The following is a 16,611-nucleotide window of genomic DNA, read 5'->3' on the forward strand; positions in this document are numbered from 1 at the left end:
ATGGGGAAAAAAATATCCTTGGGTGAGGATTAACTAAAAACCTACAGAATCATCCCTACTGTGTGTGTGTGGGGCGGGGGGGGGGGGGGGGAATTTTCATACATCACTGTGTTGTTGTTTTTTTAATATATATTTTTTATTGATTGAAGAGAGAGGGAAAGAGAAAGAAACATCAATGATGAGAGGGAATCATTGATTGTCTGCCTCCTGCATGCGCCTCCTACTGGGGATCGAGCCCACAACCCAGTCATGTGCCCTTGACCCTGAATCAAACCGTGACCTCCTGGTTCATAGGTCAACACTCAGTCACTGAGCCACACTGGCCGGGCTGTTTGTTTGTTTTTGAAATCCTCACACAAGGATATTTTCCTATTGATTTTAGAGAGAGTGGAAGGGAAGGATGGGGAGAGAGAAACATCGACGACGTGAGAGAGACACATTGAGTGGTTGCCTCCCGCACATGCTTCTACCATGGCTGGGAACCTGCAACCGAGATACATGCCCTCGGCCAGGAATCGAACCCAAGACCCTTCAGTCCGCAGGCCAACGCTGCACCACGGAGCCAAACGGGCGGCACCCATTGGGGTTTTTTTGTTTGTTTTTTTAATATATTTTTATTGATTTCAGAGAGGGAAGGAGAGGGAGAGAGACATAGAAACATCAATGATGAGAGAGTCATGGATCGGCTGCCTCCCGCATGCCCCACACTGGGGATCGAGCCCGTAACCCAGGCATGTGCCCCCGACTGGGAATTAAACCCGCGACCCTTCAGTCCGCAGGCCGGCGCTCCATCCACTGAGCCAAACCGGCCACGGCCAGAACCCACTGTTTCACCAGCTCCACTCCCTCCCCTGGGAGAAACCATGTGGAGAGCATTTCCTCCGGGTAACTGGGACGACCCTGAGCCTGCTGAGGGCTAAGTGGGTGCAGGTGCAGCAGCTGGCATCGCTGGAGAGGTCCTCCGGCGACCCGCTCCTTCGCCATCTCAGACGCCCCGCAGCCCGGCCACCTCGGGAGCTGGATCACCACGCACCCCGGGCTGCTCGCTCCTCAGCCCTGCCCCCGTGCACTTGGGCAGGAACGGGTCATCCTTCCGCATCAGGGCTCCCCGCCTCTCTGGGCCTCTGCACAGCCTTGTCTCCGAGGGGCCCGTGGAAGTGGCCAAATGCTTCCTCCCTGTGGAGGGAAGCAGGGTGGGGCAGTGGTTAGCACAGGCCCTGGAGCTGGACCACACTTACTGGTCGTGTGGCCTTAGTTAGGTATGTTACTTCATCTTTAGCCTCAGTTTCTTTATCTGGAAAGTGGGTGTAAAAAAAAGAAAAGAAAAGAAAAGAAGCCGAAACCAGTTTGGCTCAGTGGATAGAGCGTCGGCCTGTGGACTGAAAGGTCCCAGGTTCGATTCCGGTCAAGGGCATGTACCTTGGTTGCGGGCACATCCCCAGTGGGGGGTGTGCAGGAGGCAGCTGATCAATGTTTCTCTCTCATCGATGTTTCTGACTCTCTATCCCTCTCCCTTCCTCTCTGTGGAAAATCAATAAAATATATTTTAAAAAAAATAAAAAGAAGTGGGGCCTGGCCAGCATGGCTCAGTGTCGACCTATGAACCAGGAGGTCATGGTCAGGGCATATGCCTGGGTTGCAGGCTTGATCCCCATTATGGGGCATGCAAGAGGTAGCCTATCGATGATTCTCTCTCTCTCTCTCTCTCTCTCTCTCTCTCTCTCTCTCTCTGTCTCCCTCTTCCTCTCTGAAATCAATAAAAACATATATTTTTTAAAAAGTGGTTGTAGCTCCTCCCCACAGGGTCCTGATGAGAACTGAGTGAGGCGATGTGTGTAAAACACTTACCACTATTCAGTGAGCACTGGCTATGATATTATTCTATTATCGATGAGTAATACATTTGTCTTAATATAATTACTGTTATTGAGAAAGGAAAAAAGAAGTCACCTACTTGAACTTCTGAGGAAAGGCCCGCGGCCAGGAGCCTGAGCGCTCGCCCTGCCTGTGCACCTGGGGCCAGGCGCGGGGCCTCTCAGCCCCGGTGTCCTCACTTGTAAGTCGGGATCTCGGAGCCATGGAGCCCGCTGCCTCGCAGGGCTGTCTGTGGGCTTGAGGCCCCGCTTCCCAGCTGCAGGAGGCACAGGTCTTACGCGGAGCAGCTGCGCACGTGGGTTGGTGAGTGAGAAACAGGTGCAAAGCCCCTCTGGCCGGGGGTTCCCTCGGGCCCTGGGGGCGAGAAGGGACCTCCTGCTGCTGGAGCCGATGCCCACCCGCGGCGGGACCACAGCAGCGAACGGCCCCAGAGCCCTCACTGCCCGGTGAGCCTGGGAGACGCCGCCTCGGACCCGCACCTTCCTCAGTGAGGCTGTTGGTGGGGTCTCCGGTGGGCAGCTGGCCGCACCCTCTGCGGTCCCCGCTGGAGACAGCGTCCCCCGAGGGCAAAGGGGAGCGGGCTGTGCTCCAGCACCTGCCTGTCCTTTCCAGTCCCACGAAGGCTATTCTCCGGGTCTGAGGGAAGGGAGGAAACGCCTGCTTGCCCCTGAGCCAGCTGAAGCGAAGGGGGGTGTAGCCGAAGGGCAGGTGATGAGCCAGGGCAGCCCTGGAAGGGGCCGGCTCCTGACTGGGGTGCAGGGACTTGGTGATGCGCCTACAGAGAGCTCCTGGGCCTCAAGGAGCAGCTGGAGGGTCCTGACCCAGGGGTTTCCAGTCTCTGCAGCCCCTGTCCCGGGAGGCTGCCTGTGGCCATGCCTGGGTCTCGGCCACACACGATGGGGGTGGGCAGGCAGCTTGCCCGCAGTTCCTCCAAGGCCGCTCCCAGTGCAGGAGGGAGACCCCCTCCACCCCCCTCCCCCGAAGTAAAGGGGTTGCTTTTCCCACAAGATTGGGGAATGGATGTTGGGGGAGGGACCAAGTCCTGTAAAAGCCCGTTTCCCGGCAGAGGGCTTCCCCAGGCCTCCTGCCGCAGCCAGGGCCTCACCTCCCCGCCTGGTGCGCCCAGCCCGTTCTGGAAGAGGATCTGATTGGCCCAAAGGAGTCATTGCCATGGTCCAATCAGCCTTGGCCCTCGAGGGTGAGGTCACGAAGGGGGGCTGGACAGACACCCCAAATACCAGTGACCGCCTAATTGGAGGATCTTCAAAGCGGGAGCCAGCCCTTTGGGGATCACTGATGTGTTCCTCTCGGGAGGGAGAGGAGGACGCTGTGGCCGTGGCTCCCGCCAGGTGCGTGGAGGGCTCTCCCAGGGCCAAGGTCAGACGCTCAGAGCAGGAGCAGGGCAGAGGCCCAGCCCTGGAGCCCATCCCCAGCTGGAGGGGGGGCGGGCAGGGAGCCGCTCAACCCCAGGCCTAACCCCGGCTCATCACCAACGCGTCTGCGGGCTTCTGAGCCAGAACCAGCCCCTCCTCTCTCCAGCGGGGCCAGGATGCGGACTTCCCCGAGGCCCCAGGGACAGACGGCCCAGGGAGCCCCTGCTGGCCTCCCGCCTGCAGTCAGCTCTGAGCCAGCCCAGGGCCCCAGGAGGGCAGGGCTGGGCCAGAGAGGCAGAATGGGGTACATGAGGCACCGGACTGAGCGTAGGGAGGTGGGGTTTCCTGGGCTCCCAGCCTCTCTCCTGGGGGCTTCATTTGTAAGAGAATGGCCTCTGTCCCCTCCGCTCAGAAAAGCACCCGGAGCTGGGCTGCCTCTCCCAGCTGCTTCAAGGTAGGCTGGGGGCAGGGCATCCCTCCCCACGCCCTCCCAGCAAAGTGCCTGCCGGGCCAGCGGGCAGCAGCTTCCAGGTAGCAGGCAGCACGTTGGCCTCTCTCCCTTCCCCGCCCACCCGGCCCCCAGTGGCCCCGGATTCTCCCCGCTCTGCTGCGTCTCCCAGCAGCCCCAGGCCCCGCCAGAGGAGTGAACGCAGCCTCCAGCCTCGTTAACATTCTGCCTGAGTCACTGCGGCAGCGGCAGTGGGATGTGCCTGCGAGGAGCGTTCCCAGGCGCCCGGGGAGAGTCCCCACGTGGAGGAGGCACCTGCGGAAGGGCTTTCTGAGGCCTGAGCAGGCCACAGGCAGCCCCCAGCAGGGAGGGGGGCACAGGAGCTCCCGCCATTCTAGGAGGGGCACCGGGGCTCTTCCTCAGAAACATCAGCATCACCCCAGGCCCAGCGGGGAGGTTCTGACTTCCAGTCAAGCCCGCAGCGTGGTGGAGAGGACTCGCGTGCCAGCACTGAGCCCAGGTCCGGAGCGCGCTGCGTGGCCGGGGCAGATGGAGCAGTTGCCTGGGACCTCGCCTTGGACGCCTCATCTGTGGGACAAAGGAGCCGAGCTAATGGGGGCATGGCCCGTTCGGCCCCTCTCGAGCTCCCCGTGCTGGGCCTGGTCAGGGCAGCCCTCACCTGTGGAACAAGGTGGGCGATTTGCTAATGGGGCTCCCAGTGCTGGGCCTGGCCAGGGCACCCCTGACAGGCTGGGGAAATACCGGGCTGCGTGCCCCGGGGACTTGATGATGAATGACTGTCATTAGCAGGTTCTCGGGAAGGACACTGCACATAAATCCTCCCCTCCCTCCCGTGACAGCCGCTACTTCCTCTGCTAACTACCCGGTTCTTGTTTTCCGGGGAGCCTCCCGGGACCCTCCGGGGAGCCTGGAGAGGCTCCTCGGGCTCCCCGACGCCTGTGCATCTGTCTGTCTGAGGGTTTAGCTGCGGACGCACTTGATAGCGGCAGGAAACCTGACCTAGACTGGCTAGAGCGAAAAGGGAACTTGTGGACTTGTGTACCCCGGAGTCTGGCAGTACCTGCCGCCTTCAGGCAAGGCTTGATCCAGGCATACAGGCTGTGAGGATCTGGGTGTCCTCTCCCCATTTCTGGCCCTGCTTCCTGGGTGTTGGGGCCACTCTCAGGAAGGCTCTCCACCGTGGCTGCAGGCAGCAGCACAGGGCTCCCCATTTGTTCACCTCTTGCTGAAATTGACCCACTTCCTACACCTCCACAAGAAAAAGCCCATTTCAAAGATGGGAATGCTGAGCACAGGCCGAGTGAAACAGGCCCGTTACGGAGACCGATGCTGTACGATTCCACTTACGCGAGGCATCTGGAGCGGCCAGGTGCGCAGAGACAGAAAGCAGAATGGTGTTCCCCAGCGGGGCGGCTGGCCTGGACCGTGGCAGTGGGAAGAGAAGTGGGTGGACTGGGGCTGCCGGCCAGGACGGGATGGGGGGAGGGAAACTGTGGAGGGCTCATGTGGTCGGTGCGGAATGGAGGGGCACGACGTCCGGCGAGCCGAGGGTGAGCATCTGGAGAGAAGAGTCCCACCGTGTCACAAGCTGCGCAAGTCACGGCAGGTAAGAACCGAGCCCCAAGAGGTGGCGGGTGACTCTGGCCAGAGGGAACCAGACTGCCGTGCGTTGGGGGTACCGGAAGTAGAGCCGACCTGAGAAGTGTGGCCTGTCAGTGGGGAAGGAGGCTGCTGCTTAGGTGTGTTTTGTTTTCAATCTTTATTGTTGAAAGCATTACCTAAGTCCCCCGTTTTCACCCTTTGACCTCTTCCAGTGCCCCCCCTCCCCAAGGCCTCACCACACTATTGTCTGTGACCGGGGGGCATGCGTATATGCATACAAGTGCATGGGTTGATCTCTTCTCGCCCAGGTTTCTTTTTTTTTTTAAACGGGAAAAACTTGAACATGCTTTATTGCTGATGGGGAGGGGCCAGTTAAAATGCAGAGTGAAAAAATAAATAAAATGGAAAGGGTGAGAGGGAAGGAGGAGAGGAAGTAAGTGGAGGCAAGGCTCAACTCTTCCCCATGGCTGACGCCTCTCCCCACAGTGCACCCCGGTATCGTCCTCCCACCAGGGTGTGAGCCCGCCTCACCACTGATGGATGTGCCCGGGGGACCCCAGCTGGCCGGACCCCAGCGTGCCGTGCCCAGGACCCTTGCAGCCTCAGCGGCAGCGGCTGGCTCTGAGGCCCTGAGCACAGACGGAGTGTGGGTGTGATGAGGGGCCTGGGGCTCCGTTCCTGCAGATGTTCTAATGAGCAGATTCCTCATGTGGATGAAGGTCAGCACTCCCTTGCAGACGGGGCATGAGCGAGCTGCGAGGCACAGCTCCTGAGCGGTCACGTGGATCCTCAGTAACCCATTCCCCAAACTGCGGAGGCAGCTTCTCTTCAGGGGGGCAGTGCTGAGGGGCTCCCAGGAATTCTCGGAAACGCCCCACAAGGCTCTGCAGGGAGGAGAGTGGCCAGGCCAACAGGGTCTGCGAAGTCAGCACTTCCCTCACTCACACCTCTTCCCCGGCCTCATTGTCACGTAGCCCTAGGGAATGTGCAGCGATCCATCTGCAGACCTGACAGATCCCTGGGCAGGACACCCGAAGGCAGCTGCCCCAGTGAAGGCGCCCCGTGGGCGCTGGGAGGGCTTGGCGAGGGTCGTGGGCCGGAGCGCGGCTGCTCTGAGCAGGCATATTTGGGTCAGTGTCAGCTCCTGACTTGCCTGCTCTGCCATTTCATTAAAGAAACCTGCAGCCAAGTACGCTGTGGTCACACTCACAGGCTGGGCCTTCCTAAGGCCGAGCCCGGGCCTGGGCGGCTCCCTGGCCACGTGGTCACCCGGCCGCTGCACCTCTCACTGGGAATGCTCTCGCTTGGCCATGGGGAGGAGGAAGCCGATGCTGACCAAGGGGAGCAGGTCAGGCAGGTGCCCCACGAGCCCCTGCCTCACATGATCCATCCCCCCTGCAACCCCTCCAGGCAGGCCAGGGGCCGGGGCGGATCTTGCTGAATGACTGAGCCCTCGGAGGAGGAAGTAGGGTCACATCAGTGGTTCTCCAAGTGCGATCCTGGCATCACCTGGGAGCTGGTGAGCAACGCAAATTCTCAGGCCCACAGGAGACCTCCTGCCCCAGAGACCGGCTGCTCTGGGGCAGGAGGCCGCTCCGGCTCGAGGAGCCCTGGATGAGACGGTCCCAGGCCCTTCCTGAGCTGCCTCAGTATCCCTCACGCTGCAGTCTGGCCTGACTGCTGGGCTCCCCACTCTGACGTGCCTCCTTCCAGACACCTTGGTGATGCAACGCCTCCTGCCGGGCACGTGCGGTGGTGGGCACGCCACTGACGGGCAACCTTGGCCGAGTTGAGCCTCTGCTAGGGCGAGCTGAGGAGCACCCCAACATTAAGTTCAGGAGCAGTAACCAACAGAGCCCTGGCTGTGCCGGCACGGGCCAGGCCCTGACTGGATCCTCAGCAAGGTCCGAGTCAGGAGACCAGGATTCTCCTCTTGGCTCTGACACTGAGCAGCGGGCTGACCTGGATGTGTGTGTGTGTCTCACAAACCTCTCTAGACCCCAACGTGTGCAGCGTTACGGGCCTGGGCAGTGCTTCGGAGGGACACACAGCAGTGCGCCGCGGGCAGCCAGACTCCCGGCCAGCTGCCCGATCGCACCGCGTGAGGCTGAGAGCACACCTGAAGGGTGGTGCTGACTGAGAAGGGCCCAAGGGAACTTTACGGGGTGCCGAACATGTCCCGTGTCCATTACAGTGGAGGCTACAGCTGTATGTGCATTTGCCCAAATCCACTGCACCCACCGCTCATTTAGGAAGGGCGAGTTTCACTGTATGTAAGTTATACCTCAATTGGGAACATTCCTAATAAAATAGGAGGTTTGGGCTCCGAGGACTTCTAAAAAGGCTGAGTCTACATCTTGGGTTTCTGACTCTGTGGGCTCTCTTATGGGGCTATCTGATGACTGCTGGTAGACAGGGTGCATGCCAGCCTGTCCCAGTGTGGGCTCCCCAGTTGGCAGCATTCCCGGTCCTGATTCAGAAGGGCCCCCCGCCCCAGTGCAGGCAGGACATCCGCAAACCACAACGGACGCTCCGTCTGCTCTAAAACGCAGCCTCTGGGTGGGAGTCGGTGAGTTTCAGCAGCAGCTGCCACACACCTCAGATCCCCGGAACTTCGCTAGTAGGTGTCACTATTGTCAGTGGGAGCGGGTGGGAGGCAGTTAACTAATTTAATGAGCAAAAATTACAAAGAAGAAAATTACGAGAGGGAGGTGGAGAGCCAGCAGCTGGAGTCAGTGACTCCCTGAACACAAACATACATTCCGTCATAGAGTCTTTATTTTACATGTTTGCATCACAGCGAGAAGCCTTCCCCAACAGCACCCTGATCGGAAGCCCCACCCATCCTGTTTACATAAATGCTCTTCAATGATCATTGTTAAAAAAATACTGAAAGTGCCTTCTGCACCCCAATCTAACCCGGAAAGCAAATGATATGTACAGGCATTGTCTCCCCCAAATGTCACCTGATCCTGGATTCCATGTGTCTGACTTCCTTTGTGGTCGATGACGAGGAAATCCAATTCATGATCTACAAACGCCCCGAGGCGTCCAGAAAGCCCCTGTGGCTAGTAAGTACCTTCAACGTGAGGAGGCTGGCCACCACAAAACCTCACGCCTTGCCTCAGAGCAGCTTACCGTCTGGGGAGTGGGTTCGTTTTCCTATTTTGCTTGGACATTGACTGACTTTGTCCAGAACTCCCCCTTCCCAAAGGCCTGGGGAGTTTGGAGTGTTCAGCTCTCTGATCAGCCACTACATTCCAGGTGTGACAATGAAGGTGGATCCCTTTTTTTGAAAATACATTCTTGATTTCAGACAGGAAGGGAGAGGGATAGAGAAAAACATCAATGAGACAGAATCATTGACCGGCTGCCTCCTGCACGCCCCACACTGGATCAAGCATGCAACCGGGACATATGGCCTGACCGAGAATTGAACTGCGACCTCCTGGTTCATAGGTCGATGCTCAACCACTGAACCACACATGCCGGGCACAGGTGGATCCTTTTAAAAGACTTCCTGCCAAACACCCTAGAGAAACAGGAGCACAGAGCAGATCTGTGAGAGCCGTTGGTGTGTTCCACACGCACGCCTTTGTGATGTATCAGGAGGTGCCGAGTCAGAGCCTAACTTCCTTAGTGGGGAAGCCATTCATTTAGTGACTCCTGAGGGGGAAAGCAGCGGGTCCCAGGCACCCTGGACCCTGCACATTCTGAACTGGCTCCGAGGCCAGCCAACAGGGAGCGTGGGATGGAAGGGGTGGAGTTGGCAGCAGGCAGCATGGAGGGCTCCGCTGTCCCACAGGGTATGGAGCAGGGCCAACAACCTCACCAGACTGTCTGATGGGCCCCGGCCTCCCGGGGAGAAAAAGCTTCAGGATGGGGAAGTGGCCAGATGCCGCTTGTAATAAAAATGGGCATCTTTTCCCTCTTCGGTAAGGGCTGTAAGGGCCGGCTCCGTGCAGTAGACTCGTAAGTGCTAAGACATACGCTGGCATGCAGGGAGAACCCCATATACGGTCCAAAGCAATAATGTGCACGTTAGCAGCCCTCCTGGTTAAGCCTCCTCAGCTTAGAAAACGCACTCCAGAGCTTCGGGGAGAAAACGCTGCACTGCACCAAAGCCTGTGGCCTGTATCCCCAGGCCCGAGCCTCCACAGAATCAACAGATGTGGGCGGGGGGGGGGGGGGGGGGTGGAGGAGGAGAGGAGGGGGAGGGGGGCAGGCTGTGGGAGGAGAGCAGAGATCCTGATGAGACGGTACTCGAGGTGGAAATCCTGCCACGACAGTCACGTGAAGTGGCCTTATGAGACCCAGAGCTGCCTGGCTGGCTGGACACGTCGGGGAGAAAGCGCCCTGCAAGTTCACTCTGGAGTGGTTTCTGGAGAGAAAACCGGCCTGACTCGGGCTGAGCTGGGAAAGCACCTCCTGCACTAGAGCAGCTTCCCCCGCAGAACGGCGGCCGCGCCCAGCTCGCGTCCAGTGTCACTGCATCGCTACCAAAACTTTAAAGTCCTGAGGGGCCGGGAACTAGGCTGACGGCGTCTTTGGCCCCTGGGAAGAGCCAGGATTGAGAGACCAATGACCTTTGTTGTGGTCCGAGAAGTAATTTTCTACAAGACACAGACCTTATGACAGGCAAACAGCCTTCACTTCCTGACACCTCGCAGCAGCAGGCTCCCAGGCCCCGGCAGGGTCCTCGGAGGAAGCCCGGCTATTGGTGTGGGCAGAGCAGGCAGGGAGCAGATGAAGCTATAAACACCGAGGGCTCTGTGATGGCACCGTCCTGCCTGCCCAGCCCGGGACTCGGAGGCTTAACCGTTCGAGCTCCGCAGCTCCCGGAGCCACGGAGGGGAAGGCTGTGGCTGAGAACCACTGTGCTTTGGGCCCCGGCCAGTCACCTTGACTCAAGTGCATGCTGGTCCCCACTATGAAGTGACAGGGAAAGGGAAGAAATGCTCACAGAACAGCTCGGACGGCGTAGGTAATTCTGAAAAACTTGAACGACCACCTGCCTTCCCGGTTTTCCCTCACCATCGGCCTGACTGGAGCCCTGGCCGTTCCATGCAGGACGCGGGCCGACGTGCTGTGTGGTGGGAAGGCCGTGGCGGCCACTGCCCCCTCCCTGTGCTCCCGCCCTGAGGGCCAGCATGGGGGGGGGGGGTCAGGCAGCCCCCAGGTGCTGGGAGAGCCAGAGGCTCCTGGAGGTAGGCACAGGCTTTGAAGGACGCCCCGTCCCAGAGAAGCCAGCCCTCTGGCTCGGCCCGAATGTGGCTGCTGGGCTGGGAGCTGCCGGAGGGGGCGGGAGGCAGGAGCAGTGCGGGGTGGCCGCACACACGTTCTCGTCCTCCCCTGCTCCGCACGCACTCGCTTCCTGCGTGGAGCCCCTTTGAGGAGGGAGTTCTCACCTCACTTTGGTTCTTGCCAAGAAAGCTATGACTGAGTCAAGAACATGTGCTTGCAGGACAAACAGCAAATGGGTCCCCCCCAAGGGAAGCACCCTAAGCGTGGGTGAGACACATTTCTGCAGCGTTGGGATTGTTTGGACAGGAAAAGAAAGCTTTAAAGATATTCCCATCTCCTCTACAACTTCCGGCCCTGTCACACAGCTCCAAGTTAAAAAAGAGAAAGAGAAACGGACCCTTAGAGGAATACTTAGGCTGTACTTCCCTGTCCTGGGGACGGGAAGACGCGTGGTCCCGCCCGAGGCCTGCAGGGCCAGGACCAGCCCGGGGCCGGACCCAGCACAGAGGCCACTGAAAGTGCATGAGGAGGACGCTTCTTCCTCTCGGGCCAGCTGGGGAGTGGAAATGGCACAGCAGAGGGAAACCAGTTTCTGAGGAAAGACTTCAGGTTCCCAAACCTGGGATATTGAGCCACCCCTAAATCTTGTGGTTTCTGACTGACCCTCCAAGCCGGAGGTAAGCAAACCACACCAGGGACTCTCCCGTCCACCTGCCGGGAGGCCCCGGCACACCTGGGCACCCGAGCAGGAGGAAGCCTGCCTGCGTGGCCATGCTCATCGTGGGAATGATCGCGAAGCCCTCAGTCACAATGGCCTCCGGAGCGGCCCCGGCTTCCAACGGCTTAGGTGCAAAGCTGTTCACTGTGGGCAGCGCCCCTGTTGGTCCCCACGCTCGGAGAGGCCACAAGGGAACCTGAGTTCCTGTGAGATGCCTCCCTGCCCGAGCCTAAGCCGGCCAGTCACACCTCCTCACACACTCCAGATACCGCCGGGGCAGCCGCCCACCTCCTCTGTCCTGAACCCTCTGGTTACGGGGAAAGCTTGATGATGATGGCCGCTTGGACTTACGTATTTGCTTCAGCACCTCCTTTCCTGCCCCAGCTGCTCCTGAAGGAAAGTTCCTTCCCCTCCCCCCAGGTTCCCATCACACCAAGTAGATAGGAACCACGAGAAGAGAGGGGACCGAGACGTGCTGCTCTGGATGGTCAAGAAAACCCTACAGAATGCTTTTGAGCTAAAAATATATTTCTGTCCATCCTTTAGGCAACACAGAACACCCTTCCATCAGGAACACCCCCTCTCCCCCGGGCTGTGTCCCAGGGCTGGGCCCACGGTGACATCCCAGCCGAGCAGAGCCCCTGGGAAAGACACCCAGGACGCGGGAGAAAAGGCCTGAGGCCGCATTTGGGGACAGGATCTGGGGCGGGCTCGGCATACTAAATCAGGTTTTGACTCTGCTTTTTAAAACCACCTCATTCCATTCGGTTTTGGTCCCCAAAAGCTGCAGCGGCCCTCTCCATCCCCCGTAAGCCCGTGCTGTGACCACACAGGTGCCGACCTCCTCCCCACCCACCGTCCATTCTGATGTGCTACACTCTGGGGGTCACACTGCATGTACCCTAAGCGCTCCCAATTAAAAATATATGTATATAAATCAAAACAAAGCCTTCCTTTTATTCTCCTCCTCGCTACACTCCCTCTGCAGCGTGCCCACCTGAAGGAGAAATCCAGCTGCCTACGACCAGCCACAGATCAGTTTCCATAAGAGTAAAAACGGGCTTGCGGCACTCTGCTCCCAGCATGCGCTCTGTGGTGTCACTGTCGGGAGGTGCCGGCCGCTCTCGCTCACCAAGAGGACTGTGAATAAATTAAGTGTCTTCTTCGCGGGGCCAGCCTCGAGCGTGCTCCCTCACGCGGTGCATTCCCAGTCGCCCTGGGGCTCCACCGAGCCGTTGGTCACCTTCTTGACTTTCTTCATGTTCTCCATCACCCCTGACGTCGTCACGCTGCACGGGGAAAACACAGGGAGCGCGTCAGTGGGAAGCAAGGCCGTCTTCGCCACAGCGCCTCCCGGAGGGTGAGTCAGAGCTGGGCTTGAATTCGGACCGGCTCCTGGCCGCTATGTGACCTTGGCCAAGTCGCTTGAGCTCTCCGTGCTCCAGTACAATAAGCAATGCCCGCTTCCCAGAGCTACCGTGAGGGGAAATGAGGGTCTCCAAAGCGCCCAATCAATGCATGGTGCCTGTTATTGCTACAATCGCCAGCCTGTCACGGCCTCCACGGGTGCTCACGTTGCGTGCACGTCCTCCCGTTACAGCCGTGAGACTGCTCCGTTCCAGTTAACACCTGGAAAGAAAGCCTGCCAAGGCAGGCAGTCACCGTAACCTGCCACCCTGGAGCGTTTCTGAGTGACGGGCAGAAGCACAGGTGCGGCGGACCCGCTGGGCCCAGCCCGACAGAGCTGGGGAACGGGCTGCTTTCCGCGGACCAGGCCCTGGTCCCTGCAGGCCGCGCCTCCCCAGGCCTCCCAGGGCAGGGCCTCTTCTCTGCTGGTCCCTGACACTCAGGAGGGGCTGGGGAGCCCTTCACTGAATCCGGGGATCAAAAATGGAAGCACAGCCCTAGCCGGTTTGCGTCAGTGGATAGAGCGTCGGCCTGCGGACCAAAGGGTCCCGGGTTCGATTCTGGTCAAGGGCATATACCTTGGTTGTAGGCTCCTCCCCTGCCCGGGCCCTGGTTGAGGCTCACGCAGGAGGCAACCAATTGATGTCTCTCTCTCACATCGATATTTCTGTCTTTCCCTCTCTCTTCCACTCTCTAAAAATCAATGAAAAAATATCCTTGGGTGAGGATTAACAACAAGAAATGGAAGCACGCTAGCCTTTCCCTGAGTGGAGCACAGCCTCTGGCGTGGTGTGAGCGGGGCAGGTTCTAAGGATGTGTATCTATGAAGGACATGGTGGTCCCCAGCAGGAGGCATCGAGCAAACACACGGAGCTCCTCCTGGCAGGACTGATTTCAGGGCAGCGACACTATCTGTATGACACTATTAGGGTAGATACACGTCATCACACATTTGTGCAAACCCACAGAATGCACACCACCAAGCGTGGTCCCTAAGGTAAACTATGGACTCCGGGTGACAATGACTGTCAATCAGGTTCATCGACTGTAACAAATGCACCGTTCTGGAGGGGATGTTGCTAATGAGGAGGCTGTGCATATGTGCGGCCAGAACGCTGATGGCAAATGGCTGTATCTTCTGTTCAATGTTGCTGTGAACCTAAAACTGCTCTAAAAAATAGCATGTTAAAACAAACATGCCTGGCCCTGACGGGTTTGACTCAGTGGACAGAGTGTCGGCCTGTGGACTGAAGGGTCCCGGGTTTGATTTCAGTTAAGGGCATGTACCTTGATTGCAGGCACATCCTCAGTAGGGGGTGTGCAGGAGGCATCTGATCGATGTTTCTCTCTCATTGATGTTTCTAACTCTCTCTCTCTCCCTTCCTTTCTGTAAAAAACCAATAAAATATATTTTTAAAAAAAGCCTGGCCCAGCATCTCCTAAGTATCTGATGTCCCCATAGGAACCTCCTGACCAATAAAATAAGTGCAATCAGTCAACTCAACAGACTCTCCAAGGACCCTGCCCACCCCCCCATGTGGCACCCCCAGTTTGTCCAGGGGAGGGCGCCAGCACATGAGAAGTCACAGGCAGGGCAGGGGATGTGGGGCTGGTGGTGTGACCTGGAGCCCGTGGAGCTGCTCAAGTGACCTGAAGCAGATCACGGCCGATGGCAGCGATGCCGGCGGGCACAGCAGGCCTCTGGGAAGGAAGGCCGGCCGCTGCTGCTGCAGAGTGTGGGGCGTCCCCGGGCAGCTCAGCCGCTGCGGCAGTGAGAACGGGGCAAGGTCAGACCGACACCCTGCGGCCTCCCAGGCAGGGGCTTTGCAGCTTCGCAGGCACCTGCAGCACGGCCTCGTGTTGGTGCCAACACTGAAGAGCCCCCATCGGCCCAGCACTGAAAGGTCTCTACAAGCGTGGGGAGCAATGGGCAGCGGGATTTTCAGCCTAAACTCCCACTCCGGGGACAGGCACAGCCTCCTGGAGCGGCCCAGGTCGCAGTCACCACACTCACTTCACAGACGGGACAGCGAGGTCTCCAGAGGCGAGGCCTCCTCCGCCCGTCTGCTCCTTCGTGTCCTGGCTGGTGACGTGCCCTTCCGTGGCTCCAGTGCACGCCCGGACCGCAGGACTGTCTGCACCCCGTCCCACTGTCCCCGCAGCAGACTGGGCTCCCGGAAGGCCGGGCTTCTGCTCCGGCGGGCGCTCCACAGCTGCCCGTCGGGCACACGGCCAGGCTGGCCTCTCCGGCTGCCCCGCCCAGTGCCCATTCCAGCAGGAGCTGTCCCGCTTCCAGTGGCTGCTCAGGGAAGCGCCTCTGAGGCGGGGTGGCCAGCAGCTGGGAGCTGGGCCGAGGCCAGGGGGCCAGGGCTAAGGCTGATGCGCCCCTGTGGGATCAGTACAGGAGTCTGGAGGACGGGTGGGGGAGTGGCGCAGAGATGCCCGAGACAAGGAGCAGGCAGCTCCGACAGAGATGGCGAGGGCACATGGATCCGGGGCTGCCTCCCACGTCCCATGGTGACAGAGGCCTGAGTCCTGTGCTTGCACCCCACAGGGAGGGCCTAATGCACACAGGCAAGATGAGAACGCTGCTTTAGACAGCCACTGATCCCGCGGCCACCCAGGTCACAGTCACATGTGGTCTGAGTAAGACACAACTCTTTCTTTAACCAAACTAAACCAGAAACTATAACCAAACTAGAAACTGCTTTCTGGACTGGAAGGTGGAGAGGCCCGGCTGAGAGACAACCCCGCAGTCTCCCATCTATAGGCCCTGTGCCCACTGTAGGTGCCGCCCACGCGGGTGCTCACAGGAAGCAGTCCGAGTGGCCACAACCTTGGGGGTGGCACTGTAGAATGAAAACCCTGAGCACCCAGGATACGCACAGCACATGGGCAGCTGCGAAGTGCCGAAATCGCAGCCAGTATTTAACATGTTGAATTTTTTATACTAAATTTTGTTACCAAAATTGGTCCAAAGAGAGATGTTGAAAGAAAGAGAAAAAGACAAAGTCAGTGTTACCTCTGAGTGCGCCCTCACCTTGCAGGCTCGGGGGGGAGGAAAAAGGGTGAAAGCTCCCAGCCCCCACCCCCTGGGAGAGACTCACTCCCCAGGTGCACTACGCCCCTCAGCCGGGCCTCAGATGCAGGAGGTGAGGGCAGGGGCGGGAGAAACTCCCCCACCTCCCGGTGGCCACTCACGTGCTGCGGTGGTCAGACCCACCGGGAAGAGGGGGATCGGTTGGGCGGGCGCTTGAGGAATACTACTTCCCAGAGGTGCTGCTCTGGGACAAGGGTCAGACCAGCTCCCTTCGGTAAACCCCTCCAGTGCGATGGCAGAGAGCTCCCGGCCTGCTGGGCAACCAGGCAAGGGCGCCGCTGCCTCTGGCTGGTTGTTGGTGGAGGACTTCAGGTGCGAGCACCCCCACTCCAAGTGGCGGAGGGAGACGACAGCCCGGCGGCTGCCCTGAGCGGCTGCCATTAGCCTTTGCGCACCGGCAGGGGAACGGAGGCAGCGGCGCCAGAGCGCCCGTCCAGCCTGTTGTGCTGTCACAGCTTGTAAATTCCTAGAGCGCTCTCGGCAGCAGAGCACTTAGCCAAGAGGAAGCCCAGAACAATTTCCTTGCGGATTTAAAGGTACTTGACCTCAATCCGCTCCTAAACTTCTTTTCTGGCTAAACTGGGCTCGCGCTCCCAGGGAGTGCACCACCCTCAACAAACCCTTGGCTGGGTCCGCCCCCTCTCCGGCCGCTGCACAGGGAGAACCCATCCACTGGCACAGGACGGCTCCACTAAGGCACTGGAACAGTGTGACCAGAGTACTGCTGCCCTGTGACGGGTGTAAACTGAGGCAGCCCGAGGACATCCCAGCCTTCCCAAGTCTTGCCAGAATATAGAACAGGCTCTCTAGTCCCCATAGACAG

General features: G+C 59.2%; 1 protein-coding gene across 1 annotated transcript in view; it reads right to left on the reverse strand.

The window, feature by feature from the left end:
• Nucleotides 1-7,958: 7,958 nt before the first annotated feature.
• The window catches only part of GPR107 (G protein-coupled receptor 107), a 58,777-nt gene continuing 50,124 nt past the window's right edge, over nt 7,959-16,611 (reverse strand). Inside the window, exon 18 of the mRNA XM_079791238.1 lies at nt 7,959-12,570. Within this exon, the coding sequence (XP_079647364.1) occupies nt 12,474-12,570 (97 nt within the window). The 3' untranslated portion in view covers nt 7,959-12,473. The remainder of the gene's footprint in view (nt 12,571-16,611) is intronic.

The sequence above is a fragment of the Cnephaeus nilssonii genome (assembly GCF_951640355.1).
Source record: "Cnephaeus nilssonii genome assembly, chromosome: 14".
Lineage (NCBI taxonomy): Eukaryota > Metazoa > Chordata > Mammalia > Chiroptera > Vespertilionidae > Cnephaeus > Cnephaeus nilssonii.